Source organism: Syngnathus scovelli, chromosome 12 (assembly GCF_024217435.2).
Source record: "Syngnathus scovelli strain Florida chromosome 12, RoL_Ssco_1.2, whole genome shotgun sequence".
Classification (NCBI taxonomy): domain Eukaryota; kingdom Metazoa; phylum Chordata; class Actinopteri; order Syngnathiformes; family Syngnathidae; genus Syngnathus; species Syngnathus scovelli.
Window position 1 is genome coordinate 1703415 of NC_090858.1, and position 27507 is coordinate 1730921.

Here is a 27507-nt window from a genome sequence, read left to right on the forward strand (position 1 = left end):
CCACTGGGGGAAAAGAGGGGGAGGCATAGAAGTACCTCCAATGAAGCGCATTTCCTCATTCTCCAGCACATGCAGGATTCCAAAACAGAACATGTGGCCTACATTTAGGATTTTAGGAGAGGTGGGTCAAATAGGAGGGTAGGATTTCAATCAATAGGATTTGGGTAGGACAATTGGTACTGATTATCAGTCTGACAAAAAAAGTGTTATTGAACATGATCTCTATTTAAGACTGTGGTCCCTCTCTGATATGAGTTTGCTCATTTACAAAGAAATTAACAGTCTGTTTTATGGTTGTTTTATGTCCAACCTGGGCAGAATTCTGGTTGCCACAATTTGGCTGGAGCCAGTGTGGCTGTGCAAAACAGATAAACTCAGGAATACTTTTAAATTGCATTTAGAAAGGCGGAACTGTTGTTGTGCTCGAGAGTATACAAGGGGAAGATTTGTTATATGCAGAGTTTAAAGTAAATGCGGATTTTATTTGGGAAAAGTAGTGTATATGATTCACACTGTGGTATGAGTTATACTAACTGTACGCGGGCTCCCTCTCGTGGTGAATGAAGAAAATATATTTTCCAATATTTTATGGCAGAGGGTTTCAGTTGGTTTTGTCCAAGGGACCACCATTATAACCAAGAAGCAACTTGCGGACCACAGCTTTGGTGGCATGTTATTTTGCACCATAGGAGGATAGATCTCCACAAGCTATTTATTTCCATCTGTATGGCTATTTTGTAAATCTCAGCTACATTTAACATAATTTGGATAGCTAAATGATTCACAAAATTACCTGGAAAATAAATCAAGTCTAAATATTAAATCCATTTTATTTTCAATTATTTTCCATTTTCAATTTCGCAGACCAACTGCAATACTGTCATTAACCACTAGAGGGCCGCGGACCACCGGTTGACAATCCGTTTTATGGTAATGGATTTTTTTATCAAGTACAGAAGAGATATTTTGTTCTTCCATTATCAAATCCAATTACAATTCCTTTGTAAATTGACAAATTCAGCAGAGGGTAATTATTTCCCCCGTATGCACACAATATTTCTTTATAGCATCCTTGACAAAGAGCAAATTTTCAACGGCTTTGACAAATGCCCCTGAATAAGATGTCATAAAGCAGCGGGTGGGCGACGTTGCCGACCCACAGGAGAGAGCCATTCCTTGGCATTTTCATGGCTTAATTTTAACATTCTCTCGGGGTGTATTTCTATGCTAATTCACTAAGAAGGTCACGGTGCAGATGCGGCAGTCTACTGTTCTAAATGGTGTTTAGAATTGAGGAAAGGTAAAGTGTGCGCGTAAAAGGGTGAGCCTGCTGGTGTATTTATGCAAAGTATTCATCTGGGGTTTAAACTGCATAAACTGGTAATTAGAAAAACCTTACATTGTACTGTACTTGTGAATGGTGGGGAGCCACCGTGTGGTCATTTACGGTATTACAGATAGAGGCAAGACCCACCGTACAGTTTGAACATGTTGGAAACCATCTTTAGCACCTCAGGAGCAATATCTCAAGTAGAAGAATCCATTCCAAGATAAATTGTCTTTTCTCCAACTTTTATTTGAGAACAATATACAAGAACATCTTGAGCACGAGAACCCTCCCTGGCTGTCTGGGCTCACTGGGGAAAGAAAGAGAAGAGGGGTGGGGAGACAAAATAAAATTACTCTCCATTCGACATGGATGCACAAAGGTTATATATAAAATTGAGTTAAAATCCAAACTAAGACTTACACAGTACGACTCTTAAAAATAAAAACATTGTTACGCCTGTAACAAGTGTTTCATTGTGGTAAGAAATAAACAAGTAGGCTTCGAGTCTAAACACTCCACACTCGCAAAAAGTGAAGACGCTCAGTAACTAGGCCTCTAAAGGATAGTGGGCAAGTGTCTACTAACAAGTAGGCTAGAGTGGGTTCGCTCCCAAAGAGCAACACAGGGCTCCCGAGGCAGCGAGAGAACATTTGACGTGGGATTTGAACCAACACCAGTGAGGGGAAACACCAAGTGGGTAAAATCTACTGGGGGAAGTGAGCATGGCATGCGCTTTTGGATGTGCAACACAGCGGCCACCCCATGCTCGCACATGATACCTGTACACTGACACCTCATTTCTGCACGAGTATTCCATGGGAGGCAAAGTGGGGCACAAAAGATGGAACAGGATCACGTTAACACATTGAAAGATGAGGCAGAAAGTGTTTGTTGGTTTTAAAAGTAAGCTCCTCGTATTGACAAAGAGTGCGGAATACCATTGAACACGAAACCAGTTAGACGTTATATCATTAGACTTAAAAAAACAGACCAATTAAGTTGAGCTAGAATCTGAGTTACTTTGACAAATGAGTTTCAAAAACATGTTTAACCTTGTTTTTTTTTACACATCACGGCAGACACAGATGTCTTCATGCATCTAATTTATGTCAAATGAAAGTGTTGGGTTCTCTTAAAAAAGACACAGACCCAACGCAGCCTCAACAACTAAGCTTGCAATTTTGCAGGACCTCCGGAAAAGAAGCTAGAAGTTTTGCGTTACACCTTTGTGTCAAACTGAATGCATCATAAGCATTTGGCAGTTGCTTTATGAAGCTTTAGGTTGGTGAAAATATTTGTGATGTTATTTTCTTTTTGAGGAAAACTACATAAAAAAAAACGTACACGCGGACGTTTTTTTTTTTTAGGTGGGCTGGTGATGCGGAAAGGAGAGGTTAGCTATTATCCATCACTGGAGGATTATGAGCACACTGGAGTTAGCCTACTCTTGAACATTGATTTACCTTCTATGGTTCCCGAAGAACATTTGACAGGGTTGGGAGAATGACAAGATGAAGTTAACAGAAGAAGTAACGGCTCCATGCATTTCATTCTTTTCAGCACAAAAATCAGTATTGCCTCCAACAAACGTACCTTTTTGCTGGCAGCGCCCACGGTGGATTTCTTGGTGCCTCGTACTTTCTTCATTCTGTTCTTGCGTTCTTTGCGCTGCTTCCTGGATGTCTTCTTTTTCTCATAAAGACCGTGCTGAGGAAGAGATATTTGAAGTTAATTTCACACAGGAGCAAAACCATTTGAGGGATATAGTTTCGTGATTTTGCATGTGGCAAAAATGAGCCTGGCTGGACTGAAGGACACAACATCCTTCAATCAAACTTACCCTGGCCAGTCTGTGTTTGGGCTCGTTTTTCTTGGCGTAATCTAAGGAGTCGTAGACCATGGCGAAGCCTGTTGTCTTGCCACCGCCAAACTGAGTCTTGAAGCCAAAGACGAACACGACGTCAGGGGTCGTCTTGTACATCTTGGCGAGCTTCTCCCGGATTTCAGTCTTGGGGACTGTGGCCTTGCCGGGATGCAGAACATCAACGACCTGGAAAGGCAGGGATTGACAATGAATACATATGAAGCAGGTATGACACCGTGAGTGATTTAAGCATGTTATCCAAACTTACCATTTGCTTCCTCTGAAGCAGCCGGTTCGTCATGAACTTGCGAGTCCTGACTGTAACTGTCTCGTTCTAAACAGAGGAAGACAACATTGGAGCGGGTATGGCTGGTTTCATGCTCTCTTTACAGATATGTCAATTTGGAAATCTTAATTTCAGTTGGGCTTGTCAGCCACACGTTCAGAATATTAGTAGCAACCAGCTAACATTTTATATCTCATACACATGAGGGCCTAAATACACAGTTGATCTCGTGAGGTTGCTAACGCTAGCCTCCAAGAAATGTAGATTAGTCAATAAATGTGGAAAACGATAGTCTCAGGGTGATTATACAATCACAGTTGGCCATGACAGTTACAATAAGAGTGAATAAAACTAAACGAAATCGCAAAGCCTTCGCAAATATCGCGGTGTCCCTTATTGGGTGATAACATGTATCTTAGCATTTGAAAAGTGCCGTTTAAACTATACTAAAACGAACAAAAAAATCTCAATATCGGTGAATGTTAACAGACTGGGACGTAAACTATCAATTGGCTGTGACAAATCAAGTGATAATCAGTTGATTGGCTTGATGATGAGTGGATTTTTGTTCAACTTTAGCCCTCAAGACTCACCATTTTGACGGCGGCCTCGCTCAGGGACGTAGAAAAGGAGGAAGGACCAGCGGGCGACCGAATTATTGCCTGTTCGTATATGGCTGAGTACCTACTGGATATGCCTGATAGAAAATAAATTCAGGTCGTTTGCTGTCGAAAACATGCATGTATCCATACTTGTGTTTTCTCAGGGTACTCTGACTAAATTCAAATAAATTGTACACAAGTTAAATTAAACACGTGCCTAAATATGTTTTAAAACAAAAACATGCAAATGTATTGCATTTAAAAGTTATATACAAGTGAATACTGCCACACTGCTGACAACCAGCAGCCTTGTGCGATACCTTCCTAAACATTACCACTAAGAAAATGGAATTAAAAAAAAGAGCACACTCTCATTTTCCTTGTTGTGGGACTTTTATTGATCTTGTAGCAAGAGCGTTCACTGGCATTTGGACTTTTATGGAAAAAAAAAGAAACATCAAAGCTTTTTTCAAACTTTTTGTTGTTTTGAATGATACATTTTCTTGTCTTAACTGTCCCAAAAAACTGATTTGAATGAAATTTGCACTCAACAATTTTGTTAGAGAAAACGATAAATCAATTTAGTATGGAAAATGGGTATTTGTATCATATATTGAAGAAAATAACAGTGATGCAATGTTTGCCGTCACTCTTTTCAACTCCACATCTACAAACGAAAGCAAAAAGAGTATTTTTTCTTCAGTTTCTGAGTACAATGTCCAATGTTTGCAGTGAAAAAATAAACCTCTCTTTTGCAGTAGTACAAAGTGATGACTCGAACTTCATTTAGACTGATGTACTGCAATGCATTGAAGTAAGGCGTATGCACACTTAAATGACAAAAAAATTAAGTCATTACAGTAGTATGGATTAAGGACACTGGGGGAGACTTTTGCAGATTATGGAATGGCACCATCAAACTCAGAAACACTTTTGACAAATATGACGGTTGGTTCCACTTCCAGTCAAACGAGACTCCTTAAAACAGAAAACTGTATTTCATACTAATTAAAATATAATGCATAAAACATTTCTGGATCCCAAAAATTAACGTTGGAGTCAAATAATTCCCACATTGGGTCAGAATATTCAAATCAAGTATCACCTCCCTTCTTGCATCATGGTTGCAAAATAATCGGAATTTTCAAATAAGGACACTGTAACAGTAATACATGAGAATCTATAGGGATAGCACGCGTATTCGTTTAGTTTATGCAATATTCATATTTTTGGTTGTTCAATGACAGAATTAGATTGAAAAACATATATTACAATTAAATTTTTATGCCCGTCTTCCCCTAATAAAACTAAATGTTAATCCCAATTTCCTGTTGATTCCCATTAATTGTCTTTAGATTTTTTGTGTGTCCCACTTTGAATATTTCCAAAATTTCACAGCTGAAGCTCCCATTTCAGAATTTCCCACTCCTTTTTGCGTATTGTTCAAAATAAAGCTCTTGTCAACCAAAACGGCCTGTTCTGTACTATTTAGCCGGAGGGGGGGGGAGGTGTAAAATACAGTATTTTCATTTGTACTTGCTGGAGAGTACAATTGATTACAATTTCCAAATTTCGATGATCATCTACACAGATGAGATACGTCAGAATGTTGGTCAGAACTGATGCGCTTCATTCATGGGATCACTGTGTGTGTGTGTGTGTGCACGTGTGTGAATAATCATCACGCCAGCTCCCTTTGTTGTGTGGTTGAATTTTACAGCAGCTATGGAAATCTATTCAAATAAACCCAGTTTGTAGACCCCCGTACCAGACAATATGGGCCGTATCCCGGTGATTTTTACACATACACACACACGACATCATCAGCAGCAGCAGCAGCGAGGTGGAGAGCAAAAGAAAATGGCTGCCATGAGGGCTCACATTTGTTTCTCTAAGCCAAGCCACTAGCATGACAGAGCATGCCAGGTCAATTACTTGTTTGGGTTGTTTTGTGCATGTGCTGGCGCCAGTCTGTCAGATGTCCATTTCAAACTGGGCGTCGTCACCTTGAACACAAATGAAAGCGTGGTATTAAAGACACGCGACTGGAGAATTCATTACAAAAAAATTTCAAAAATATATTACAATGTACTGCAACTGGGCTCTAAAATAAAATAACAATTACTTATGGTAAAATACAGCTAAATGGCATGAATTGACATACTGGAGGACAAGTTCGGTAGGTGGTGCTGTTTTGGTTAGCAACCGTGCATGACTATAAGCTTTTTTTTTTTCCTGATGGGAAAAGGGATGCATTTTTGTCGAAGTTACCATTCGTAGGCTTTCCGTCGTGGTTGTTAACGTGGTTGTTGGCTTCATTCTTCCGGTTCTCACGGAGCGTGTTTTGGCTGGTCACGCCGGGGATGACAGGCAGGTGAGCGGGTGGTGTCTGGGCGATGGGCGAGTTACGCATGTCCAGCAAGAACTTGCGGTCGTAGATGATTCGCGTTCCTGCATCAGGGCACAAAGGATGGATTTTACATTTGACATCATCATTATCATTTTTGGCTGTGCTTAGCATCTCTTCTTAACAGTTATAACTTTCAGAGTTTGAATCTCAGTTCTGACTTTCCTGTGTGTGACCGGAACTGCAGCCACAAACCAAGATTGTTACATCCCTTAGGAAGCACACAAACTCCCCTTTGTGAGTTGGTAACCGTATTAAAAGAGCAGTCTTCATTTTAAAAGCATTTCTAATCTCCTGTTAAATAATATGAAGTATTTAGGTCAGTGCTCTAAGAGACCACTTTAAGTTGGTGTTCACTCAAAAGAAGCACTTCTAACGTGCTAACAATAAAATCACTTAATTATACTCAAACAGTTCCTATTTTTTTTTAAATAATCAACTTGCTAACTTGGAACTATAATAACACCAGAAGGTTTATCGTTTTCTAAGCTATCAAGACGATTTTCACTGTGGACAAACTGACCTTGTACAGCACGAAACAATTTTATCTGTACTCTCTACGTGGAACAGTTAAAACCAAACACGACGTTCTTCACAAAGTTGTGCTGGTGTGTTACTAACTTACTGTTTGTGGCCATAATTTAATGAAAAGATATGGCTGGAAATTTCCGAGGAGGACTTGATTAAAAAAAAATAAACGTTCTGTGGATACCTGCTGCAGAGTAGTGGCCAATCAGAGAACACCAACGAGGGAGGGGGCGGGACTAACATTGTTTTTGTTTTGGATGGTATGACAAGGCAGCGAAAGCCGATAATAGCAGAAGCGGCGATGGTGTGACGTTGGGCACCGCCTTCTATTTTCTTATTTAAAAAAAAATGGAAGAGAAGAGCCATCTTACCTCCGGGAGTGGTAGAGAATAAAGTGCCTCCAGGGGTGGTACAATAGTCATGAGGTAGTTGCGTTGTATCGTTGATCAACACCGTCCTGGTCGGGATGGCCCTGCTCTCGCTAAGCTGACGACTGTTCGACATTTTTCGGCGCCGCTTCGGTGACAAATTCGGCCGCTATGGAAACTCGGGGTGCTTATCTCCCGACAGACGGTGCAAACCAGGGCCGTTCCCCGCTTTCTTGCGTCTTTCCAAGGGCTTTCTTGTCGCTCCTCGCGTCCTCCCAGCCGTCAGCGCTTTCCTCTTCCTCAGCAAGGCAGGAAGCAGGACGACCAGTGGGCGGACGTGACACCAAGAGGTGTGGCCACGGTGTTTTTGGTTGTTTTGTTATGTTTAATGTATTTGATATTTTACTATACCTATGGTGATAGTACTGTGTGAATGTGTATACTAAAAATGTATTATTTATTTTATTTAATCATTGCTGTTAAATGTCAAAACGAGTTATACTTGAGCCGAAGATGTGCAGTTTTCTTTTTACTAAAGGACTGGAATCATTACTTGTAAGTTACGAGTATTTTTCTTGTATCTGTAGCTACACCTAAATAAGTATACAAAATGAGGAGTACTTTGGACTATCACGCCACTCTCCGACAGTCCCTGAACGTCTCATGGGTGGTGTGCGACTGTGCGCATGCGCATTGCCTTTCCGCCTGCCCTTGCGTCCAGTCCACCTCCTCGACAATCCTCTTTTAGTCACCATCCCTCATCCGAATGAGATAAATCTCCACTTCATCATGAGCTTCACTGTGGAAGAGAGGGGCAGCCCTAACTCCTTGAGCTACCGCTTGTTTTTCAGTGAGTACAACGTACATAGATTTTCCTAATGTGGGGAGAAAGAAGTGTCGTTCTCTGTAATAGTTGCCTCACACGTGTCACGTATTCACTGAATGTCGCCGTAAGTTTCATTTTGAATATCGCCCCAAGTTTCATTTTGAATATCGCCGTAAGTTTCATTTTCTGTACGCCTTTTTTTTTCCCCCCTGTACGATATTGTCATTGTGTTAGGATTACAGGGTTTCCATAGCATGTTGCCTTAAACTGGTTTATCAAGTTATCGACAACTGAAATGGAAGGCTCCACATTTCGGGACTGTATATGTAGCAATTCTACGGGGAACTCGTCCAGGGTGGCTCCACACGCAACGTCATCAAGTTGGGAAGCATAAAGCGTTCCTGGTCGGGCAACACCCATTGATTACAAGACTCTGACAGAATGCATTGGCTAGTCAAGTCCAACTCCACTGACTATTTTGTGTGTGTGTGTGACTGACTCAACGGCATAGTGTTGTAATAGAACAGCTATTGTTAAACACAATTTCCTGTGTTTAATACATGTTTTCCTGCTTCCATTGTTTTGCAGAGAATTCCGAAGGGAAATACATCTCACCGTTCCATGACATACCAATATATGCTAATGAGGGACAGGTACAGTAACACTTGTTTTATGAATTAACATTCCAATGGAGTGATTATGCATTCATGACATTAAGACATACTAATGTCTTAATTACATGTCTGTCATCAGCATTTGTAAATAAATAAAAACAAAACACTTTCACCACACATTTTTATGTCTTGCTGAAATTCGGGTGAAGAGGCAGCAGACCTGTCCTAAACATTGCCGGGTCATTGTCAAGTATGGCTTATGTTACCATGGCAACTTGGAATGGTGCTAGGTGGTGACTCTGTTAAGCCAGGAGTCTAAAAAAAGCAGGTGGAGTGTACACAGAGGCAGTACTTCGTTAATCTGTGCATTTGACAACAGAAATCTAAAGATTTACCCGGTGGGTAAATTTCACACTTGACAGCACCCAAACATTTGTATACCAGGAATTACAGGGTGATTTTTTTTTTTTATATATATCATATCCCTTTTTGAAGTCAAATTGTTTAAGTTTAAAATGCTTTCATGCAGAGGTGGCCACACATTGCATTAGGTAATGTTTTCCAGAAGGAGTGAGGTCATAGTCTAGCGAGGCTTGATATCATCTCTTGTGGCTGTAAAAGTCTGTATAAAAGTCATTACAGTCGGTTATATTTGATATAAAGAGCAACCAAGACGAAAAATAACCCACTCTTTGGATTTCTTTCTCTTAAGAACATCTTTCACATGGTGGTGGAAGTCCCAAGATGGACAAATGCAAAAATGGAGGTAAGTAATGTCACTATTGTGGATTTGTGTTGTAATTCATTCGGATTAACTTGTAAGAAAACAGTCAATAAATCAACAGATCTATCTGGCTAGTTTGTAAAATATTTCTTAAGTTTCTTAGCTAAATTCCCCATTGAACATTTTTGGAAATTTCTTATAAAGTTCCTGACTGTGCCAGTCTCCCTTTGTTGTTAGCATCATTGAAGCTCGTATAGTTTGATAATGAAGCAATAGAGCATTGATAACTGTCCGATTGTTTTTGTAGATCGCCACAAAGGACCTCTTGAACCCAATAAAACAGGATGTGAAGAAGGGCAAGCTGCGCTACGTGGCTAATGTTTTCCCCCATAAAGGCTACATATGGAACTATGGAGCCATTCCTCAGGTTAGCACCTTTTCGCTATGCTCGTCATTTTTCAAAACATTGTGCTGATTTTTCTCGTGCTGTTTTAGACGTGGGAAGATCCAAAGCACAAAGACACAGACACTGGCTGCCACGGGGACAACGACCCCATTGACGTCTGTGAAATCGGCTCCAGGGTAAATACAGTCTCAGGTTAAATCTAGCTACTGTCGAGCGGTTGAATCAGTTTTTACACATGCTCGTCAGGTGTGCTCCCGTGGCGAGGTGATTAAAGTGAAGGTGCTCGGGGTGCTGGCTATGATCGACGAGGGCGAGACCGATTGGAAAGTGATCGCAATCAACGTTGACGACCCCGAGGCCAGCGAGCTCAACGGTAAGCACGACCCCTTATCAACTTTTCTCCTCTTTTTCCTGCATTTTGACCTTGTCTGGCCCCGACTTCAGACATCAGTGATGTTCAGAGGTTGAAGCCCGGCTATCTGCAGTCAACGGTGGACTGGTTCAAGCGATACAAAGTACCCGACGGCAAGCCAGAGAACACATTTGCTTTCAATGAGGAGTTCAAGGACAAGGTCTTATTTTGTTTTCCTTGGATTTCAATGAGTTAATACTTTGCTTATTTGTACTTTTGTAATCTTTTTAAAATGTCACCTACAATCAAAATATTATTATATTTTTGGGGTTCTAGTCAAAAGCATTAGTGACTAAACGATGAAGTGTGTTGTGTTTTCAGGACTTTGCCATTGAAGTCATCAAGAGTACTCACAACTTCTGGAAAGCTCTCATTTGCCAACAGTCAGACGGTGGTGAACTGAACTGGTAGAGAAGTTGTTGCATAATGTTGAGAAACTTATCACCTGCTTATGTTTATTTTTTATATATGTATATAATTTTTTTTCTCCCTTGCAAACTACAGCAAAAACACTTGCATCTCATCCAGTGACAGCTCTTTCTGTTGCTCGGTGAATGAAGCTAAAGCTGCTGTCGGTGATGTAAGTAAAATATCTACAGTGAATAAAATTGCAGTATTGTGTCCATATCGTCATTAAATTATTGTATTCTATATTTTCAGGCATGCCCTTGTGAAAAGGAGGAGCCAATCCCATCATCAGGTATTTTATTGATAATGTCGTGGTGTAGATGATTGATTTTCCTGACTGACTGCGTTGTTTTAATCTGCGGTTTGTTCTATTGACAGTCGATAAATGGTTTTACTACGACAGGATGTAACCTTCACACTGACTGCGTGGGAGAACAAATTAGACGTTTCATCTGTCATAGGTTTATTTAAAGATGATAGAAACTGTTCTAACAGCGGAATGAGACATTGCAGGTTTTGTAAGGTGTCTGTCTTCCTTATGGAAAGGTTAGTGTCTAGAGGTTATAGTAATAGCTGCCATTGAAGTAATTAAAAATAGCATTTATTTGTTCCCTTATTTATCAAAGGCTTTACCTTCACGCGAGTTGTATGTTTAAAACTGACACAGGTATGATGCCTATTAGTGTGTGCCATGTAGGATACACTGAATTGCTTGAATAAAGATACCCCTATGTAAATTATGGTGTGGGAAGTGTGATTTTTTTTTTTTTAACGCGCACATTTGAATGTGGTGGCGGTGTAATGGTGCCACCTCGTGTTCACAACAAAAAATGCATGTCACTGCATATACATACTGTATTTTTTTTTAAATTTATTTTTACTTTTACTTGTAATATTTTGCAATTCTCGCGTGACCAAATAAGGTAAGAAAAAATGCAGATGTATTAAACGCACTTGGTGTGATGCTAAAGATTGAAAATTACAAGAACAACTGATTGCAGGGCAAAATATTTATACGTGCTCTAACTGGTGCTGTAATACAAAGCAACATTTTCTCACACGTAGTCTTTGCTTTTAATACATCACTCAAGTAAATTAAAATCAAACGAAAGAAATAAAATGTTTGCGTCATAATATTCTGGCATTATGACACTACAAATTAGTTTTGGGTAGTGCTGCATTTAAAATTTGAATGTTATGTATTTTTTCTATGTTATGTTGTATTGTATGACTATCGTGGATTTCATCAAAATTTTTACATATTACATACCGTATTATATGAGACGAACTAAAAAATAGAAAATATATTAATACTATAATGAACTTCTATAGCTGAAAATAAATCATATTTAGAGAATACACTCCGTATTCTATTTTATTTGATCTATTTTTAATCGAGGCGGTCAACATGGTGAGCTAGCGGCAAACAGGCTAGCGTGATGACGTACTTCCGGTTAAATGTCAAACTTGCGTAGTGCTTTACATCTGACAGGACAGCGGACAGTGGCATCAGAAATCGGTCGGAACAAGGTAATTATTCATCAACTTGCACTCGGTAGCGTCAGTTCCCACCAATGTGACGACCCGTCTTGAAATTTGTTTTTTCTTTCGAGACTTTTCAACTCGCTTGTTTACTTAAAAGATTGTTATTGTTTACTTTGGGGCAGCTAAACGTTTGTTACATCTGTTCTCGTACGATGACCTAAAGTCGGCTGCTTTCACTAAATAAGAGTTGAAAACTGCTTTTGTTTATCTCGACGTCATTAACTAAAACATAATCTATCAAAAATTCTATAGGAAAGCTCTTAAATCGGAAAATAATGACGAATTTACTGTAACCTTTCTGTGGGAGGCCTTTAACGTTGTGGAATTTGAAACAAAATTGTTTCATTTAGTTATATTTTCCTCAAATGAGACCCTCATATGCAGTACATGAAGCCCAGAGAGTTGCAAACAGGGTGACTGACAGCTGTGTCACCCTTGTGGAGATCAAGTATCCTTGCTACAACTTGTCATAACAAAAATAGTCCAGGGATGATCAGCATGTGTATGTCTGGGAAGTCAGCGAAAGAAAAACTCACTTCATTTTAGTTTTGGGGAATCTGTGATTATTAACTCAACACAACTTTATCCATAGATAATTTTGACAACAATTGCGGCTCTGGTGCTGTAAAACGGAACATAAAATGACAAAAATAGACTTAACAATAACAATCAGTACAAGGAAAGATTTATTTTTATCTTCTTATCTTTCTTACAGCTTACACATACCAGCAGCATTATTAAGGCTCAAGAAGAAAGCGGCCTACTTGGTGATTTTGCAATACAGTCAGCAATACTTTTTTTCGCTTTGTTTTACATCCAGTGATTAATTTATGCTTATCTGCATTACAGGCAGTCGAGCACCATGTCTTTTATTTTTAACTGGATCTACAGAGGCTTCAGTGGCGTGCTGCAGTTGTTAGGTATTGTTGAAAAATCACTAACATTGTTTCTCACAATTTGTTCTGTCAACTTCTAGCTTATTTCATTTAAGTGCTATTTACAAGTTATTAAATCTGGATGTTCCAGTGTATTTTTCATGCAAGTCAAGAATAGTATGTTTTCTGACTGTGCAGGACTGTACAAGAAATCCGGCAAGCTGGTGTTTCTCGGATTAGACAATGCCGGCAAAACGACACTACTGCACATGCTCAGAGATGACAGGCTGGGCCAGCATGTGCCCACGCTGCACCCAAGTAGCTATTTACCTATCCTATCTGTATATCCATCTATCCATTCCTTCTTATTATCTATCCTTACTGTATTTCAATAATCTCATGCCACTTTGTCTGTGTTCAGCATCTGAGGAGCTCACCATTGCTGGAATGACATTTACCACATTTGACCTGGGCGGTCACACACAAGGTAAAGGAAAAGAGGGCTGCTGTTTGGTCATCTGGCAATTTTGAACTAAAAAGATTTTGCTTTTTTTTAAAATTATTCCTAGCACGACGCATTTGGAAAAACTACCTCCCAGCCATAAATGGCATCGTCTACATGGTGGACTGTGCTGATCGTGAGCGACTAGCTGAAGCTAAAGTGGAGCTGGATGTGAGTTTGAACCTTACCTTTCTTCGCCTTTACGTCACAACATATGTTGAAATGTGACTCTTCCTCTTCTGTGCTCAGGCGCTTTTGACAGATGAGACCATCTCCACTGTGCCCGTCCTCATCTTGGGAAACAAAATTGATCGTCCAGAGGCCATCAGTGAAGATGCGCTCCGAGGGTTGTTTGGTCTGCATGGACACACAACCGGAAAGGTGACCAACACGTGACATGGACATTCAGGAAAGATTATTATATATTTTTTTTCTTTCTTGAGCTTTATTTATCCAGGTAATTGAGAACCGATTAGCATTTGCGATGCCAACCTGGCAGCAGACTAGCATCAACATGTAGTCAGCCATTTTTACATGTCCCAAATGGAACTGACAAAGAAATCTTTTCTGCCTTGATAAAAGAGCCTTGTGTTTCTCTTTTAGGGAAAAGTGTCACTGAAGGAGCTTAATTTGAGGCCAATGGAGATTTTTATGTGCAGCGTTCTGAAGAGACAAGGATACGGAGAAGGATTCCGCTGGCTGTCACAATACATTGACTGATTTAATGTAAATTGATCAAGTTTTCAATGTTCATTTACATAAGACTACCAGAAATGGGAGAATTTTTTTTATCAATATACCTTTAGAATTTTGACAGTACCAGCTGAGAATGCATTTTAAATTGTGGGCAATATTCTTTGCTGGAAAAACATGAATACCACAGCAACTCAAAGATAACTTATTGAGTGCAGCCAAGGATCTTAATGCTGTGTATTTTTTTACCTTTGGGTGCCATTGAGAAAGTGTAAGTGTCAACAGCAAGTCAGAGCTTATTTTTAGCAGCCGGTGTTGACTTACAGCAAGGGTCGGTTTGGGTAAAGACCGTATTAAGACACACACAGGTGCCATTGAAGTTTTAGGGGGGTATTTTTGAAAACAGTTTACCAATGAAAGTGTTATTATTTTTATTTTTTTTTGCTGTGAGATTCTCTTTCAACGCAGTGTTATATAGTTAAAGTTTATGAGAAGGTGGCATAGATAATTGCTATGACAAAATTGGAGTACTTTGTGATTAGTAGCTGCTCAACACATGCAGTGACATGAGAGTACTTTCATGGTGGTTCTTAAAAGCAGGATACAAAAAAATATATTGTGCATGAAGGAATGGTAGATATATATTTTTGAATGTTATTTGTACATAGTTATTTATATATTTACATCATGGAGGCCAAGTTATCTCTTAAGCTGTTACAAAAAATGGGAGCTGGGTGACAATAAAGACTTTCTGCAAATGTTTTTTTCTTATTATTTTACCTGAAAATTATATATTGTTGAATTTTATATGTCCTACAAATATATTTCCCATAATAAATATAATTTATCATTTTAAATATACGCATTTATGTCATTGGATAAGCATGACCTCATTGTAGCCAATCACAACAACCAATAAGTGTCAACACGAGCCAATCAAACCCGCCTTCTTTATTCTCGTCGACACTCTCGAGCCAATCACAATAGCAAGTTAGTGTCGTCATTCCCTCACGAGACGAGACCAGGAAGTTCCCGAACGTTGAAGTATCCACACTACTTGCTTTTTTTTTTTTTAAACTTTCCGGTTCAAATTGGTCATGACGAGTCTGTTTAACATTTTGTTGTGATTGTTTTGTTGCCACCGACGCGTGTATTTTTAAACGTTACATTTCAACATGTCTTTCAGTAGTTAAACATTGTTGATCGCCAACATGGTCAAAGTTCATCTGCTCGGCTAACATTATGGACGTACAAGACGTGGAGAGATGCTGCTGTGTTCTTACCTTGACAGAAGCTTTTTCTGCCCGTGCGCCCGTAAGCTTTAGCGCCGTTGTCATCCATCCCAGCTCCGGAGTGGTGATCTGCACCGGACTGCCGTTTTTTCGTTTCATAGACAAAAAGTCATCCCGTGATGGTGAACGTCGCATCCTGTTACGTCACAACTTCCCCAACAACCTAAAAATCAGCGTCAGCTTTCCTTCCCGGAGTCACGTGGAGGCCAATGCATGTGGAGTGAGTGAAGTTTGCACACCTAAGAGAAGATACAGGACACATGAGCATGAAGCTGAGCTGTTGATGCTGGTCAACTGCGTGGAGTTCAAAAAGACTTTTCAGGCACTTTTCCAAAAGGCTGACCAGTGGCGTTTCCATGGCGATGAAGATGACGTCCTGATCCAAGATGCTGACTACCTCAGCTGGTTCGCTGTGCTCAAGGCCAACGTGTCACATTCCGGGGCTGTCTCATGGCGGAGGAGCGCGTCTCTTCGGAAAGGCGACCCTGTCGTTGCTTGCGGCTCGCCGTTTGGTTCCCTCTGCTCAGACCTCTTCAATGGCACTGTGAGCAGGGGCATCATCAGCAACCTGGCGGGCGAGGACAACACCGTCATCCTCACAGACGCCCGCTGCTTGCCAGGCACAGAAGGCGGCGGCTTGTTTGCTATGGAAGATGACTCCTTGCACCTGGTCGGGGTTATAGTGTCACCATTTGGCTGGAAGGCCAACGAGTGGATCGGACTCACGCTCGTGTGTTCCGTCCACTCAATCCTCCGCAACGTTGTCCAATGCGGCAACCTCCAGGATTCGCTCCAAGATATCTGGCTTCACCCTGCAGAGACCCAAAAGTTCCATGCAGGTCAATACCTGGATGTGTGCTTGGTGGACAGCGGGCAGCAGTGGGGTTCAGGGGTCCTTGTGACCTCTGACCTTATTTTAACCTGCCGACACGTCGTCAATGGGAAGTCCACGGTCGCCCTCAAGTTTCACCACGGAGACAGGTGCAAAGATTGTAGCATATCGGTGCCAAAAACTATGATGGTGTGAAGGAGGGTTCTTTGCTGCCATTTTGTTCATACGTACTGTCTTTGCGTCACAGAGTCCTTGACAGTGTTGGCGATGTCCTCTTCTCCACTAAGGAGTCGTCGCCTTATGACGTCGCTGTGGTGCGGTCAAGAGACTCCATCGTGGATGTCGTTGTCCCTCAAATGGCTCACGAGTTCAACACAGGTTTGTTGTCTTAATGTACAGGTTGCTACACATTGACAAGATGAGTGTTTGTTCACGTGAACCTTGTAAAGGGCATCGACCACAAATCGTCTTATGGAGAGGTGTGGGATTAAACATGAAACAATGTTGCAGGAGCTTAAATATTGAACTGATAGAACACTGAATTGAATAAAATGTTGGAAATGGGATTTCTAATCAATGTCAAGTCTGTGCCAAGAGACTCCCTTTATAATGAAAAAATAATATTGCAGTCTTTACCTGCAGGTGAACCTGTGTTGGTGGTGGGCTACGGCGGGCTAGGTCGCTTGTGCGGCCCTTCACTAACTTGCGGTATCCTCTCCAAAGCCATCAGTCATCAACACCTTACCATAATGCTTCAGACCACATGCGCAGTTCAAGCAGGGGCCAGCGGGGCCGCTGTTGTACGAGCATCCACAGGAGAGCTGCTCGGTAATAAGCCTGCTACTAGTAAACTGGAGAAAAAAAAAGCCTCAATTTCATGCATTCATAATGTACACATTCCATAAATGACTGATCTCACTGATTTATGTGCACAATCACTTTTTTACATTAACAATATTACGCCATCCAAACCTCTAATACATTCCACCAGATGGCACCACAACGCCAATGAAACTAACATGGAGGACAGGTTAAAAGAAAAAGTTCTCTATCTGAAAAATGTTGAATGAGAATACACATTTCTTGCAGGCATCGTATCCAGCAACACGAGGGACTTGTCCTCGAAAGTGACCTACCCTCACCTTAACTTCTGCATCCCAGTGAGCGTTCTGCAGGGACCTCTTCTTCATTTTAGCCGACAAGGGGACCTGAACTCGTTTGACGTGCTAAACGCCACCGACGAAAGCGTGAGAAGAGTGTGGAGGCTTCAAGACGCACACAGCAAACTCTGAGTGGATGATGAAAACCTCAGAGCCAGAAATGGCATTTACTGTGACATAAGAACACTGGAAGGTGCCTGTTGAGTACAATTGATCTAAATTATATTCATCAGCAAATGCCACTACGTCAATGTCATCATTTTTACTGAGCAAATAAATTTCATAATACTCAGACTACAATTGAAAATTGTTATATTACTACTAATAATGCTCAAAAAGAGTTGGCTGAAGCATAATGTCGCAGTAGCTTCTAAATGAGTGTTGGGGAAATTGTTTGCGTGAACATATGTTTGGATTTTCCCTGTCGTTCCTTTTTCGCCGAGCTCGAAACTTGTCGGTATATTATAGCGCTTGAGTAATAATTGGCTGACAGGTTGCATAGAATGATTGGTCCCATTGGGTAACAGACACTCAGACATCTGCTAGGGGGAATCGCCCACTCCCAGCACAACACATTTTCAAGTTCTCGCCCACGGACCAACCACGCGTCACATATTTTGGATAGTGTCAGAATCAATAGTTCTTCAAAAGTTGTAAGTTTCTCGTTCGAACTTAAGATTTTAGGAAAAGAATGTAAAAGGAAAACAACGCATCTCCAGTTGTGACTCATATTTGTTTGTTAGACGCCCCAAATGTTCATATTCTTTTAAAAGTGATGAAAAGACAAAACCTGACTTGTGTCAACTCATTCATATTCATAATTCCTGTTTTTTGACATTTAAAACAGAGTTCAGTGTATTATTTTTGTCAGTTACAATAAATCATCAAGTCATAAAAAAATCCAAAACTTCTATTCATATAATTAAATGTGATAATAATTATTAGCATAATTAAAAGTTTTTTTAATGATTTCAATCATTGAATTTTAAAATTAAGACAAAACATTTTTTTTATGACAATGTTATTTGAGGAAAAAGTAATCATTTCATAAAAACAAAACGACGAGCAGCAGGAAGTGAATAATTACGCCACACAAGATATTCAGACAAAGACTCCGATGTACGGTGGCCAGCTGGGGCCACACAACACTCACGTTTATTGAATGCTTATCATTTCCTTTTTTTTTTTTTAATAAACACAACAACCGACCCACACGACGATACGATGTACACTTGTCGCCTTCGGCGGCGACCTCTCTTCTGGTACACGACGTGACTCGACGTTATTTACAAGCTGCGGAGTGAGGCGTTAAGAATGAGACAGCACTACTGTCACATCGGAGCTGAAGCGAGCGCAATGAGATGAGGACGGCCAAGTCAAAGTCAATGTCCTCTGTATAGTTTCCACTTAAGAAAAACAAAAACCCAAAAACAAGACAAAATGTTCCTAGTCTAATGAAAGCAACAAGAGATGGTCGGCCATTTTAAACTACCGGATAGCTGCTCAAAATCTGCTCGAAATAAAACGTACTTACAAGGGAAAGATTCACAAATAGGAGGGACAAGCTTTTTTTTTTTTTTTAACTGCACACCCCACGATTACTGCTAGTGATATGTTCCCCCTTTCAACATCCACCTCGGGAGTTTCCTCGTGTTTGGAACTTGGAGATGCCGTCGGGGGAAAAAAAGAGAGGTTGCAAAGACAAACGCTTGACCCTTTTTACCAGATGTAGCCCTCGTCATCGGCCTCTCCCGCCTCGCCCTCTTCTTCCTCGGCGGTCTCCTCGCCGCCTTTCTCTTCCTCGTCCTCCCAGCCCACTCCGCTGCTGAAGTCGCCCGAATACACGACTTCATCGTCTACATAGGGGGGAGCAATTAAGATTTTCATGTACCTTACCTGTGACAATCATCTTTAAAGGCAGATTTCTTTATGTAGCTCTTGTGCGCGGCGGCATTGTCCTTCAGTTAACTTTTTGAACAAGTGCACACTTTGCTAATGAGAAGTCGCGGAAACAATGGCGGGAGTTTGACTTTGTGCTGATTTAAGAGTTCTTTCCTAAGCCCTGTCGTAGGAACAGTTCTTATCTGGAGAAGGTTCTGTCTGAGCAAGCCTTCATTTATCTTGAAAAGACTTTTCTCGCCGTGACAAGACGCGCTTTGGAATGCAAATGACCGCTTGATGCATGAATGTGCTCTTTGCAGTGAGGGGGAAAGTCAGTTGACATAAAAGATAGCTTGTGTCGGGTAGATTGCAAAAAAAAAAAGGGGGGGGGGTGGAGGTTGTGTGTGTGTGTGTTCAAAAAGAACTCACCGCAGTCTGGTTTGCCACGAATCCTCGACCCAGCCACTTCGCCACCGTACTGGTCAACGCACCAGCACTCTCCCCTGTCACACTGCAGCTTCCTGTAGAAGCCGTCTTCATCGCAGTTTGGGATGAAGCGACCTGGCAAGTACGCACACACACACACACATATATTCACATATACAAGGATGAGCCGAGAACAAGCTTGCGTCATGCTTCGCCGCGCTCGATTCCCAGTAGAATGCATGCCGCATACGTTGCAAGCATTCCCAAAATCCATGAATTTCAATTTGGTTTCTAGAAAATGCTGGTGATGAATATGTAAAATCAGAATGGTGGAGGAAAAATGTCTCACACACACGAGGCCAGCATAATATCATCCACACAAAGTCTTTGGACCGTGGATTTACACCAGATGGAGAAAAGAGGAGCTTATTAAGCTTGAAGGTTGCAAAGTTAGACAGCCTGAGCTCCACGTAGATCGTTTCAAAGCGCTCACACAAGTACAGAACAAAATTGTCTGCTTAAAATATTTGGGAGTAAGTTTCAGAGTCCAAGCTAACATTATCGTGTTTTTATTGGAACCATTCTTTTTATAGAACGAGTACTGAATATCAATGACATTTTGGAATATAATATTGTGACAAATATGTGCTGAATACAAATAAGGCGGTGTGAAACAAAAGCGTCCTTGCGCTCTTTCCGAGGTGCATCTGAAAGTCAGGCTGGCACTGTGCCCTCGCTCGGTGTCCTTGCAAAGTCCTGACTCAGAGCACAGTCAGCCAGCCAAAATCTGCATTGCGCACGAGTCCAAATATACACTCACTCATTTACCCACTTTGACGCAAATTTACTCACACACTTTGGCCCTGATTTTCCCTGCAGTGTATTAAATTCTAATCCATAAGCCTGATCATGACCAAATCCCTGGTGCCTATTAGGAATCCGTTGTAGTCAAATCCTGATCCAATAAAAACGAATCCCAAAAGGATATGCGCGAGAATACGTACCGTACTTTCTTTTGCCGCCATCTAAGACTTGGATCCTTTCCAGCTCAGCCAGGCAGGGGGGCTCTGAGGGGGGTGAAAATTAGGAAAATTCATTAAAATTCCACTTTGATTCTATCTGTGCGAAAGTACATTGCGATTATTTATTACATTGTGACATTTGTCTTTTTAAATTAAAACAGTAGCTAAGCTTGAGTTTCACGAATCCTGCCTAGCAACAAGTGGCCAGCCGGGCAACGTAAAAGAACCTCAAGCTTACAGCAATATTAATCTTCCTCTCTGCTCTCATACGCCGGGAGGTTTGGGACCTAGATTCAGCTCGGCTGACGGGTTATATCGGAGAGCTGAGGGAGAACTCGGCTGTCAACAAGCGGTAGCAATGTTCTCCTTGCCTGGCGGTAGCCATTTCAACCCTCCGGGGAACAGAAGGGAGAGCTATCGAGAGGAGGAGATAAATGGCGACAGACACGAGGAAACTACGTAGTGGAGAGGCCACCCTCCTGTCTTTCTTTCTTTCTTTCTGTCTGTCCCGAGGGCGACCTTGATGTGAGACAGCATGGCAGTTGAGGTGACGGCTGAACACGTTCCACTCACTCTCTCTCCAGAAGCACAGGCACCACTCGGCCGTCGACACCTTGCCGTCTTTGTAGGAGTCACACGAGTTGAAAAAGGGACGGATGCAGATCTCGTACTTGTCCAGATTGATGGCGGCCAACTCGGGGTGATCCAGGTACAAGTCGCCGTTGGTGTCCAGCTTGGAGAACATCCAACCGACGGAGTCCTTACAGCTGGCCACCAGGCTCCTGTCCAGCACTGAACATACACTTTTTCAGTTTAGATCTTTTTTGGGCTTTCTATCTGGTGAGTGTCATTTAAAAACATTAGATTGGTCACACTTAAGAATTGGCTCAATGTTTTTTTTGACAATCTATTAAAATCTCAAAGAGAATTTCATTTTGAAGGACCCATGGACATTTTAGGGTCATTCAACATGACCTTAAAATGGCCGCTTCAAACCAAAATGGCAGACTTCTTTAAAGATAGCTGCCATATTTCATACGTGGGGCAATTTATCTGGCTTATGAATAACAACAAAGCCGAAACAATTTCAAGAGTTTCTTAGATCTGCATGCCCGGACCCAAAATAACACTCGTCGTAGTAGTTTCTCCAACCTGATGCCGTGTTGGCCGCGTTGCTTTTGGCCCCGGGCTTGCTGTTATTGTTCTGCTTGGCATTATTCTGAAGGAGTTGGAACCAGTCCCGGAGACGCTCGCCAAGATCAGCCAGATCCTGTCCGGTGCAAGTCTCTGCGGGGAAATCCGTATTTGTAACAACTTCTCACTTTCATGTTTACATTTAACCCACAACTGCATCTTACCGTGTTTACTCTCCGGCTTGGGAGCGGCGGTGGAACACGGACAGAGACCCGAGCACTTGAGGCTCAGCTCCTTCCCCGTGAGACACGCCTGCTGCTCCAGCTTGCACTGCCACATAAACACACACATTAACACACACGTAGCTACGACAAGGACACGTGAAGGTGAAGTGGAACGACTTCTTGCAGGGACACGGATCAAATATTCATGAGGCGAGCGACTGTATGGCTTGGTTTCTGTGCGAGACTTGCGCAAGGTCAGCAATGGCCATGTAAGAGACAAAGTATAAATCAATAAAACAACCCCCCTCGAGCCCATATTGGTGCTTCTAATTCCATACTCTGTCCCCCCCCCCCCCCCCCACACACACCTTCAACGTGTCCCCACAGTGCAATGACAGGGTTGTTTACACATTTGGGGACTATGCAGGGGTGTTGATCTAATTTTTTGGCCCAGGCCGTATTGAGGTTATAGTGTCCCTCGAGGGGGGGGGGGGGGATTATTTCGAAAGCGTGAAACTGTCAATGCAGAGTAAACGTATTTTAACGTTTAGATATGTTTAAGCGTACTTGTATGCTAAACACTTAGCAATGTCTAAGCATACTTGTATGCTAAATGCTAAACACTTAGCATTTGTTCCCTGCACCAATAAAAAAAAAAAAGGATTCTTTTTAAGCATTTGGCCTCCTGTTTGAAAATAATGTGACATGTCAGTGTACCCTTGAGGCGTAGTTGTGTCCGTCAGATCCACACACAGGCCCGGTAGAGGAGATTGGACATGGCTGACAGTTGCCATCAGAGGACCTGAGAGCAGGCTGCTTGAGTCTTGGGGACAAAAAGGAACACTAGATGTTACTTGTGGATTTCCTACAAATACTTGGGATCTTGCACACGTCCTCACCTGTGCTCAAGCTTCTTGCGGTTGATGCACACAGCTCTCTGGTAGCCCTGGGCGACACACACCTTGTGCCTGCTGCACTTGACCTTTTGACACGGGTCCTTGGTGGTGTCCACATCTGAAAACGAAAAAAAAAAAAAAAAAGTGTCGTGCTTGGTTCCACCATTTTTTGTTGTTGCATCCATGCCATGATAAGTTGTAAAATGAAAACATTAGTAAATAAATCTGTGTCTGCGGTTGCCAACTGTTGTATTGGGAGCACACAAGCAGCATAAGGTATCTGGCTGAGCCTCATGTTAACTTAACAGGCTTCCGCGGATTAAAGCAGCGGCGGGTGATGATGACGTTTCCATAGCAACAGGCTCTCGGCGGTCCTGGAAATCATTTCTGGGCTGACTGTGATTTGTGGCTCAATCTGGTTTGTTTGTGAGGATTCTCGCTCGCTGTGCAATCATGTCAGCGTGGCCGTCTTGGAGGCTTTGTCTTCATTTCACGATGACACCCTCATCATCGTCGATTCCTGTGCCGTCCTACCTAACCTCGGTCTCTGCTACGCGATTAAACTAATGCGTAAATCGGCAGAGCGCTTCCCTTAATAATTAGGTGCTTTGGTACGATTCAACGCAGATTCCAATGAGATTTATCCGTGCGGATTGAGAATATGAAGATGGAATTTGGGCCGCGTCTTCATAATGGACCGTCTTATCGTCCGTGCACACTTGGACATAATCGCTCTTAATGAGGAGGCAATGCCAAATTGCTTGCACTTGGAAGGATGTGAAAGCATTCGTCACACACTCTTAGTCACTTAGTAGGATGAAAGTTCCTGGTTGCCTAGGTAACTGCCCTTGCACTGGCTGACATTTCAAATGTCATCGGCATCCTTCTCCCACTCTTTGCTATATATCTATGATCCACCCATCTATAGGTACTGTGATACTTTATTTATTTAAGGTTATTTTGTACAGTAATTTACAAAACGAGATAATAAATAATAATACACGAATGAATAATAAATGAGAATATTGTAGAATCTTTTTTCCCACTAGTTCAATTCCAAAAATGACACTGCAGGCTTTCTGTTATTTCCTCGGTGTCGACCACTAAAATGGGGTCATTGATTGATCGGGCTGTTCAAACTGACCTCACAGTTTGCGATGACATCCATTTTTCTATCCATTTATTGTTATGTAAAAAAAAAAGAGAACTTTCTCATGCCTACGCTTGAGACCATTGGCGTGCTTGTTTGTTCTTCCTAGCTCAAATGATTGTTCTCCGGCAGCACTGAGCAGAGCGACGCGATTCAATCAGAGCACAGAGCCACTGGCTGAACTGATGAATTGACTAGAGAAAGGCAGTGTAAATGAGCCTGACCTCTCACTCACTCACTCACTCACTCAGTCAGCGTGCAGGTCGCCTCAAGTGGAGGCAGCCACCGCGGCGCCTGAATGCAAATTTCCAGACTCTCCGTGTTGACAAAGTTGTACACGTCCATCTTCTGTGAGGTCAAGAATGCCCGGTGGAGGAAAAAAGAGGTCTGCAGGCTCTTGTCAGGTCATTGTGCTGATTTTCTGACAACTTAGGTGACCTTCTCATTTTTATTTTCCTCTATTGACTACCTGTGTGTTTCAAGATTGATTCAACAGTTCTTTTATTGCTTATAAAAAGATTCTAAATCTTAATCGATAATGACTTTTAATAATCGAGTAATCGCTTAGCTATATTTTGCAATCATCCTCCATGAATACAGAAAACATGCTTTTGGAAATGTTGATCATTATTTTGCAATTTTCCAAAAAAACGTTTGCTAAACCATACATTATTTTTTTTCTGCTCTATCAATCTGAAATAATATCTTATTTTTTAATAGAGATGGAAGTTAACACGTTTGTTTTATCTGATACAAAATAATCAAGCGATTAATCCATTTTCCCAAAAAATAATAATAATTGCAGCCCGAGACTGGAGTGAGCTAAACTGTGTGCAATTTTCATCTCAGCAAAGCGGGCGACAGTTGTCGACGACAGCGCCTTCCATTAAATTAAGTCTTATTAACCGCCACCCGTGTCTGGCATATATCATCCTCCATGCTTTTACTTTCAGTTTGACGTACAGGTCCGTCTGGCCCTCAACTGAAAAGCATAATTAGGCCTTCACACAATGCACTAATAGACTCTGCCGTTCATAAGAGTTAATTTAAGCTGCAAATCAAGCAGCAAGGACACGACTGGTGTCATAGCTTAGCTTGCCGCAAATTCGGTTAACGCTTAGCTGTGAGCCGAGGACGCCCTAGAAACTTAGAGGGAATAAAAATTGAACAAAGACAAATACGAAATAGAAAAGTGCTGCAATGGGTTCAAGCAGACGCAATGTTGGGCATCTCCTCGGGGAGTTGCATCAGATCTGCTCAAGCATGTCAAACAGAATAAAACAATCACTCAACCTGCTTTTTTTTTCTGCTGCGGCATGAGACAGCGGGTGACCCCGGTCTACTCACAAACACACACACACACACACTCGGGGCTGTGTAATACAATACACAAGTGACGCATGTGTCCAGTTCAACTGAGGGTCATGGATTGTGAAATACCATATTCAATTTTGATCGACTTCTTCAGGTTCATGTTGCTACGAGTGCGTCATGTCGCATTTGGATGAAATATCTGTGCGATGCAATATCTGGCACAGCATCATATCGAGTAGCAGCTTCAGCCACTTACTGTTACATATGTACCAATATTTTTTTTTTTTTTTTTTTTACCGAACATACCACAGATTTCAAGAACAAAAATGACAACTCACTGTCGCTGGAGCCTTGATTTTCATCCCAATTACGCACATAATCATCCTGCAAAAAGAAATAGGAAAAAAAAATCAGTAAGATGGCGAATAATTGACAATGAATGCAGTTCTCTAAGTAAGAAGCGCCATTAGCATTTCACGCTGATTATAATGTGCACATTTTATCTTGAAAGCGTGATGAAGAGCACAGCCAGACGCGTACGTAAAATGCATCTGCATGGAAATGAGTTTGACTAATTGTCTTGCTGTTTACCTGTATGCCAGACATATGGCGCCCAGGGTCTACTGCTATTCAAGCCGAGTGCTTAGAATTTCAATCTAATTTTGAAGCCATGCACAGATAAAGACGTACAACGGCGTGAATGCACTGAAAAGAACTGACCTCCACTTCCTGATGAAAAGACAGCCAGAAGACAGAAAGAAAAACATTGAGAATTAGCGGCAAGTCATCATTGCACTTTATGCACACTGACTCTATGAAGCTAAAAAGAGATGCATTTGCTTTAGAAATCAGTCCATATATTAATTATGCAGCAATAGGTTTTAGCTGCATCAAAAAATAAATTCTGCCTTTAGCACCCCAACACCCACTCAAGGTTGAAGTGTGGCGCATGATTTTAACACAGTTAAAGTTATTTTAAATAAACAGTTATTCTTAATAAACCGTTTGATTTTTGGGGGGTATTTGTTGAGACATTATCTTTTCATAGGTGCTGTTTGTGTTGTTTAAAGGGTTATAACTATTAGAATAGTTTTGTTAGCCCAGCAAGGTTTATGATGTTTGGTTTGTTACACACTGAAAAGTGCCGGGTTGTTTTCTGAACCCACTTCCTGGGTAGCTGTAGACTTTCAGCAGGGAAAAAATAAATATCCGAGAGACGGCTCATATCTTGATCATCTTGTCGTCGGGTCACTCATAAATTGAGGTCGCGTCGTATACAAAACTGTGTACCACCCAGTTTGTGGCTAATCTAGTGATTGTGAATGAGATTAAATATCTCAATAGTCCTTGACAATACAAATCTGTTTAAAATTGTTTGTGAGATATTTACCATGCCTCAGTGAGACTTTATCACAGCTTGGAACATTCGCCACACTGCGAGACTTTCTTTGACCCCCGCAGTGTGACCATATGCAAATAAATATTTTCATCACTGTCAGAACCCTCCACTCGAGCACCAAAACATTTCCCGCCCGCCCGCGTGCCTTGCTCGTCTCCATCAAGCCAGGAAGCCAACGTGTGCCCATGGAATGAACTCGATACTCCGTTTGGTCGGTGAGTAATTGTCTGGCTTTTGTAGTTTGTAGTTTACAACCTGACCATTAATCTCGTGTTTACCGCATCTCCCCGATTGATGACTCACGAGCTGAATTATTCAGTAATCCCTGTTTGTGCTCATACCAGGACCAGTGAGGAAAATGTTCCGCTGCACTGATACGACTGGAAA

At 41.6% G+C, this 27507-nt stretch overlaps 6 protein-coding genes across 9 annotated transcripts; 3 read left to right on the forward strand and 3 right to left on the reverse strand.

Annotated features, from left to right (window-relative positions):
• Window positions 1–1555: 1555 nt before the first annotated feature.
• On the reverse strand, window positions 1556–4166 carry rps24 (ribosomal protein S24). Of its 2 annotated transcripts, XM_068652495.1 has the most exons (6): window positions 4074–4166; window positions 3463–3528; window positions 3171–3380; window positions 2924–3037; window positions 2110–2130; window positions 1556–1637 (listed from the first exon to the last, which is right to left on the reverse strand). In XM_068652495.1, the coding sequence occupies exons 1-5, from the start codon at window positions 4074–4076 to the stop codon at window positions 2125–2127; spliced, it is 399 nt and encodes a 132-aa protein (XP_068508596.1). In that variant the 5' UTR covers window positions 4077–4166; the 3' UTR covers window positions 1556–1637; window positions 2110–2124. The 2 variants fall into 2 exon arrangements, with proteins under 2 accessions (XP_068508596.1, XP_049591024.1); XM_049735067.2 differs by lacking the exon at window positions 2110–2130.
• Window positions 4167–4456: 290 nt separating this feature from the next.
• On the reverse strand, window positions 4457–7714 carry eif4ebp2 (eukaryotic translation initiation factor 4E binding protein 2). The gene is made up of 3 exons (XM_049735068.1): window positions 7389–7714; window positions 6354–6533; window positions 4457–6088 (listed from the first exon to the last, which is right to left on the reverse strand). Exons 1-3 carry the CDS (start codon window positions 7519–7521, stop codon window positions 6057–6059), a joined length of 345 nt encoding a protein of 114 aa, XP_049591025.1. The 5' UTR covers window positions 7522–7714; the 3' UTR covers window positions 4457–6056.
• A 351-nt stretch (window positions 7715–8065) lies between these two features.
• ppa1b (inorganic pyrophosphatase 1b) lies at window positions 8066–11512 on the forward strand. Its single transcript, XM_049735066.2, has 11 exons — window positions 8066–8235; window positions 8800–8864; window positions 9538–9591; window positions 9857–9976; window positions 10045–10131; window positions 10202–10328; window positions 10400–10527; window positions 10689–10774; window positions 10872–10947; window positions 11028–11067; window positions 11154–11512. The coding sequence occupies exons 1-11, from the start codon at window positions 8175–8177 to the stop codon at window positions 11183–11185; spliced, it is 876 nt and encodes a 291-aa protein (XP_049591023.2). The 5' UTR covers window positions 8066–8174; the 3' UTR covers window positions 11186–11512.
• Window positions 11513–12163: 651 nt separating this feature from the next.
• Window positions 12164–15148, forward strand: sar1ab (secretion associated, Ras related GTPase 1Ab). Of its 2 annotated transcripts, none has more exons than XM_049735064.2 (8): window positions 12164–12305; window positions 13036–13103; window positions 13170–13240; window positions 13394–13513; window positions 13617–13682; window positions 13765–13868; window positions 13947–14078; window positions 14301–15148. In XM_049735064.2, exons 1-8 carry the CDS (start codon window positions 12234–12236, stop codon window positions 14415–14417), a joined length of 750 nt encoding a protein of 249 aa, XP_049591021.1. In that variant the 5' UTR covers window positions 12164–12233; the 3' UTR covers window positions 14418–15148. The 2 variants fall into 2 exon arrangements, with proteins under 2 accessions (XP_049591021.1, XP_049591022.1); XM_049735065.2 differs by having other exon boundaries at window positions 12217–12305; window positions 13036–13087.
• Window positions 15149–15377: 229 nt separating this feature from the next.
• Window positions 15378–18156, forward strand: tysnd1 (trypsin like peroxisomal matrix peptidase 1). 2 transcript variants are annotated; one of them, XM_049735062.2, is made up of 4 exons: window positions 15378–16663; window positions 16762–16892; window positions 17157–17342; window positions 17604–18156. In XM_049735062.2, exons 1-4 carry the CDS (start codon window positions 15633–15635, stop codon window positions 17804–17806), a joined length of 1551 nt encoding a protein of 516 aa, XP_049591019.1. In that variant the 5' UTR covers window positions 15378–15632; the 3' UTR covers window positions 17807–18156. The 2 variants fall into 2 exon arrangements, with proteins under 2 accessions (XP_049591019.1, XP_049591020.1); XM_049735063.2 differs by having other exon boundaries at window positions 17238–17342.
• Window positions 18157–18794: 638 nt separating this feature from the next.
• On the reverse strand, window positions 18795–26195 carry spock2 (SPARC (osteonectin), cwcv and kazal like domains proteoglycan 2; the record flags this gene model as incomplete). The annotated part of the gene is made up of 9 exons (XM_049736723.2): window positions 18795–19530; window positions 19985–20116; window positions 20986–21048; window positions 21577–21795; window positions 22156–22290; window positions 22362–22467; window positions 23079–23184; window positions 23261–23375; window positions 26060–26195. Coding segments are annotated over 9 exons (1149 nt in total), but the record flags the coding sequence as incomplete, so codon positions are not given.
• Between the last annotated feature and the right edge of the window lie 1312 nt (window positions 26196–27507).

Bases quoted from the DNA above. Each gene is read 5' to 3' on its own strand.
- ppa1b (XM_049735066.2), top strand. From the start codon at position 8,175: ATGAGCTTCACTGTGGAAGAGAGGGGCAGCCCTAACTCCTTGAGCTAC. The intron at 8,865-9,537 runs GTACAGTAACAC...CTTTCTCTTAAG, and splicing joins TATATGCTAATGAGGGACAG to AACATCTTTCACATGGTGGT. The intron at 11,068-11,153 runs GTATTTTATTGA...TTCTATTGACAG, and splicing joins GGAGCCAATCCCATCATCAG to TCGATAAATGGTTTTACTAC.
- rps24 (XM_068652495.1), bottom strand. The intron at 3,381-3,462 runs GTAAGTTTGGAT...CTGCCTTTCCAG, and splicing joins TGCTTCAGAGGAAGCAAATG to GTCGTTGATGTTCTGCATCC. The intron at 3,038-3,170 runs GTAAGTTTGATT...TCTCTTCCTCAG, and splicing joins CCAAACACAGACTGGCCAGG to CACGGTCTTTATGAGAAAAA.
- tysnd1 (XM_049735062.2), top strand. From the start codon at position 15,633: ATGGACGTACAAGACGTGGAGAGATGCTGCTGTGTTCTTACCTTGACA. The intron at 16,664-16,761 runs GTGCAAAGATTG...TTTGCGTCACAG, and splicing joins AAGTTTCACCACGGAGACAG to AGTCCTTGACAGTGTTGGCG. The intron at 17,343-17,603 runs GTAATAAGCCTG...CATTTCTTGCAG, and splicing joins ATCCACAGGAGAGCTGCTCG to GCATCGTATCCAGCAACACG.
- eif4ebp2 (XM_049735068.1), bottom strand. From the start codon at position 7,521: ATGTCGAACAGTCGTCAGCTTAGCGAGAGCAGGGCCATCCCGACCAGG. The intron at 6,534-7,388 runs GTAAGATGGCTC...GCCCTGATGCAG, and splicing joins ATTCTCTACCACTCCCGGAG to GAACGCGAATCATCTACGAC. The intron at 6,089-6,353 runs GTAACTTCGACA...TTTGTGTTCAAG, and splicing joins CGACGGAAAGCCTACGAATG to GTGACGACGCCCAGTTTGAA.
- sar1ab (XM_049735064.2), top strand. From the start codon at position 12,234: ATGTCAAACTTGCGTAGTGCTTTACATCTGACAGGACAGCGGACAGTG. The intron at 13,241-13,393 runs GTATTGTTGAAA...CTGACTGTGCAG, and splicing joins TGGCGTGCTGCAGTTGTTAG to GACTGTACAAGAAATCCGGC. The intron at 13,869-13,946 runs GTGAGTTTGAAC...TTCTGTGCTCAG, and splicing joins AAGCTAAAGTGGAGCTGGAT to GCGCTTTTGACAGATGAGAC.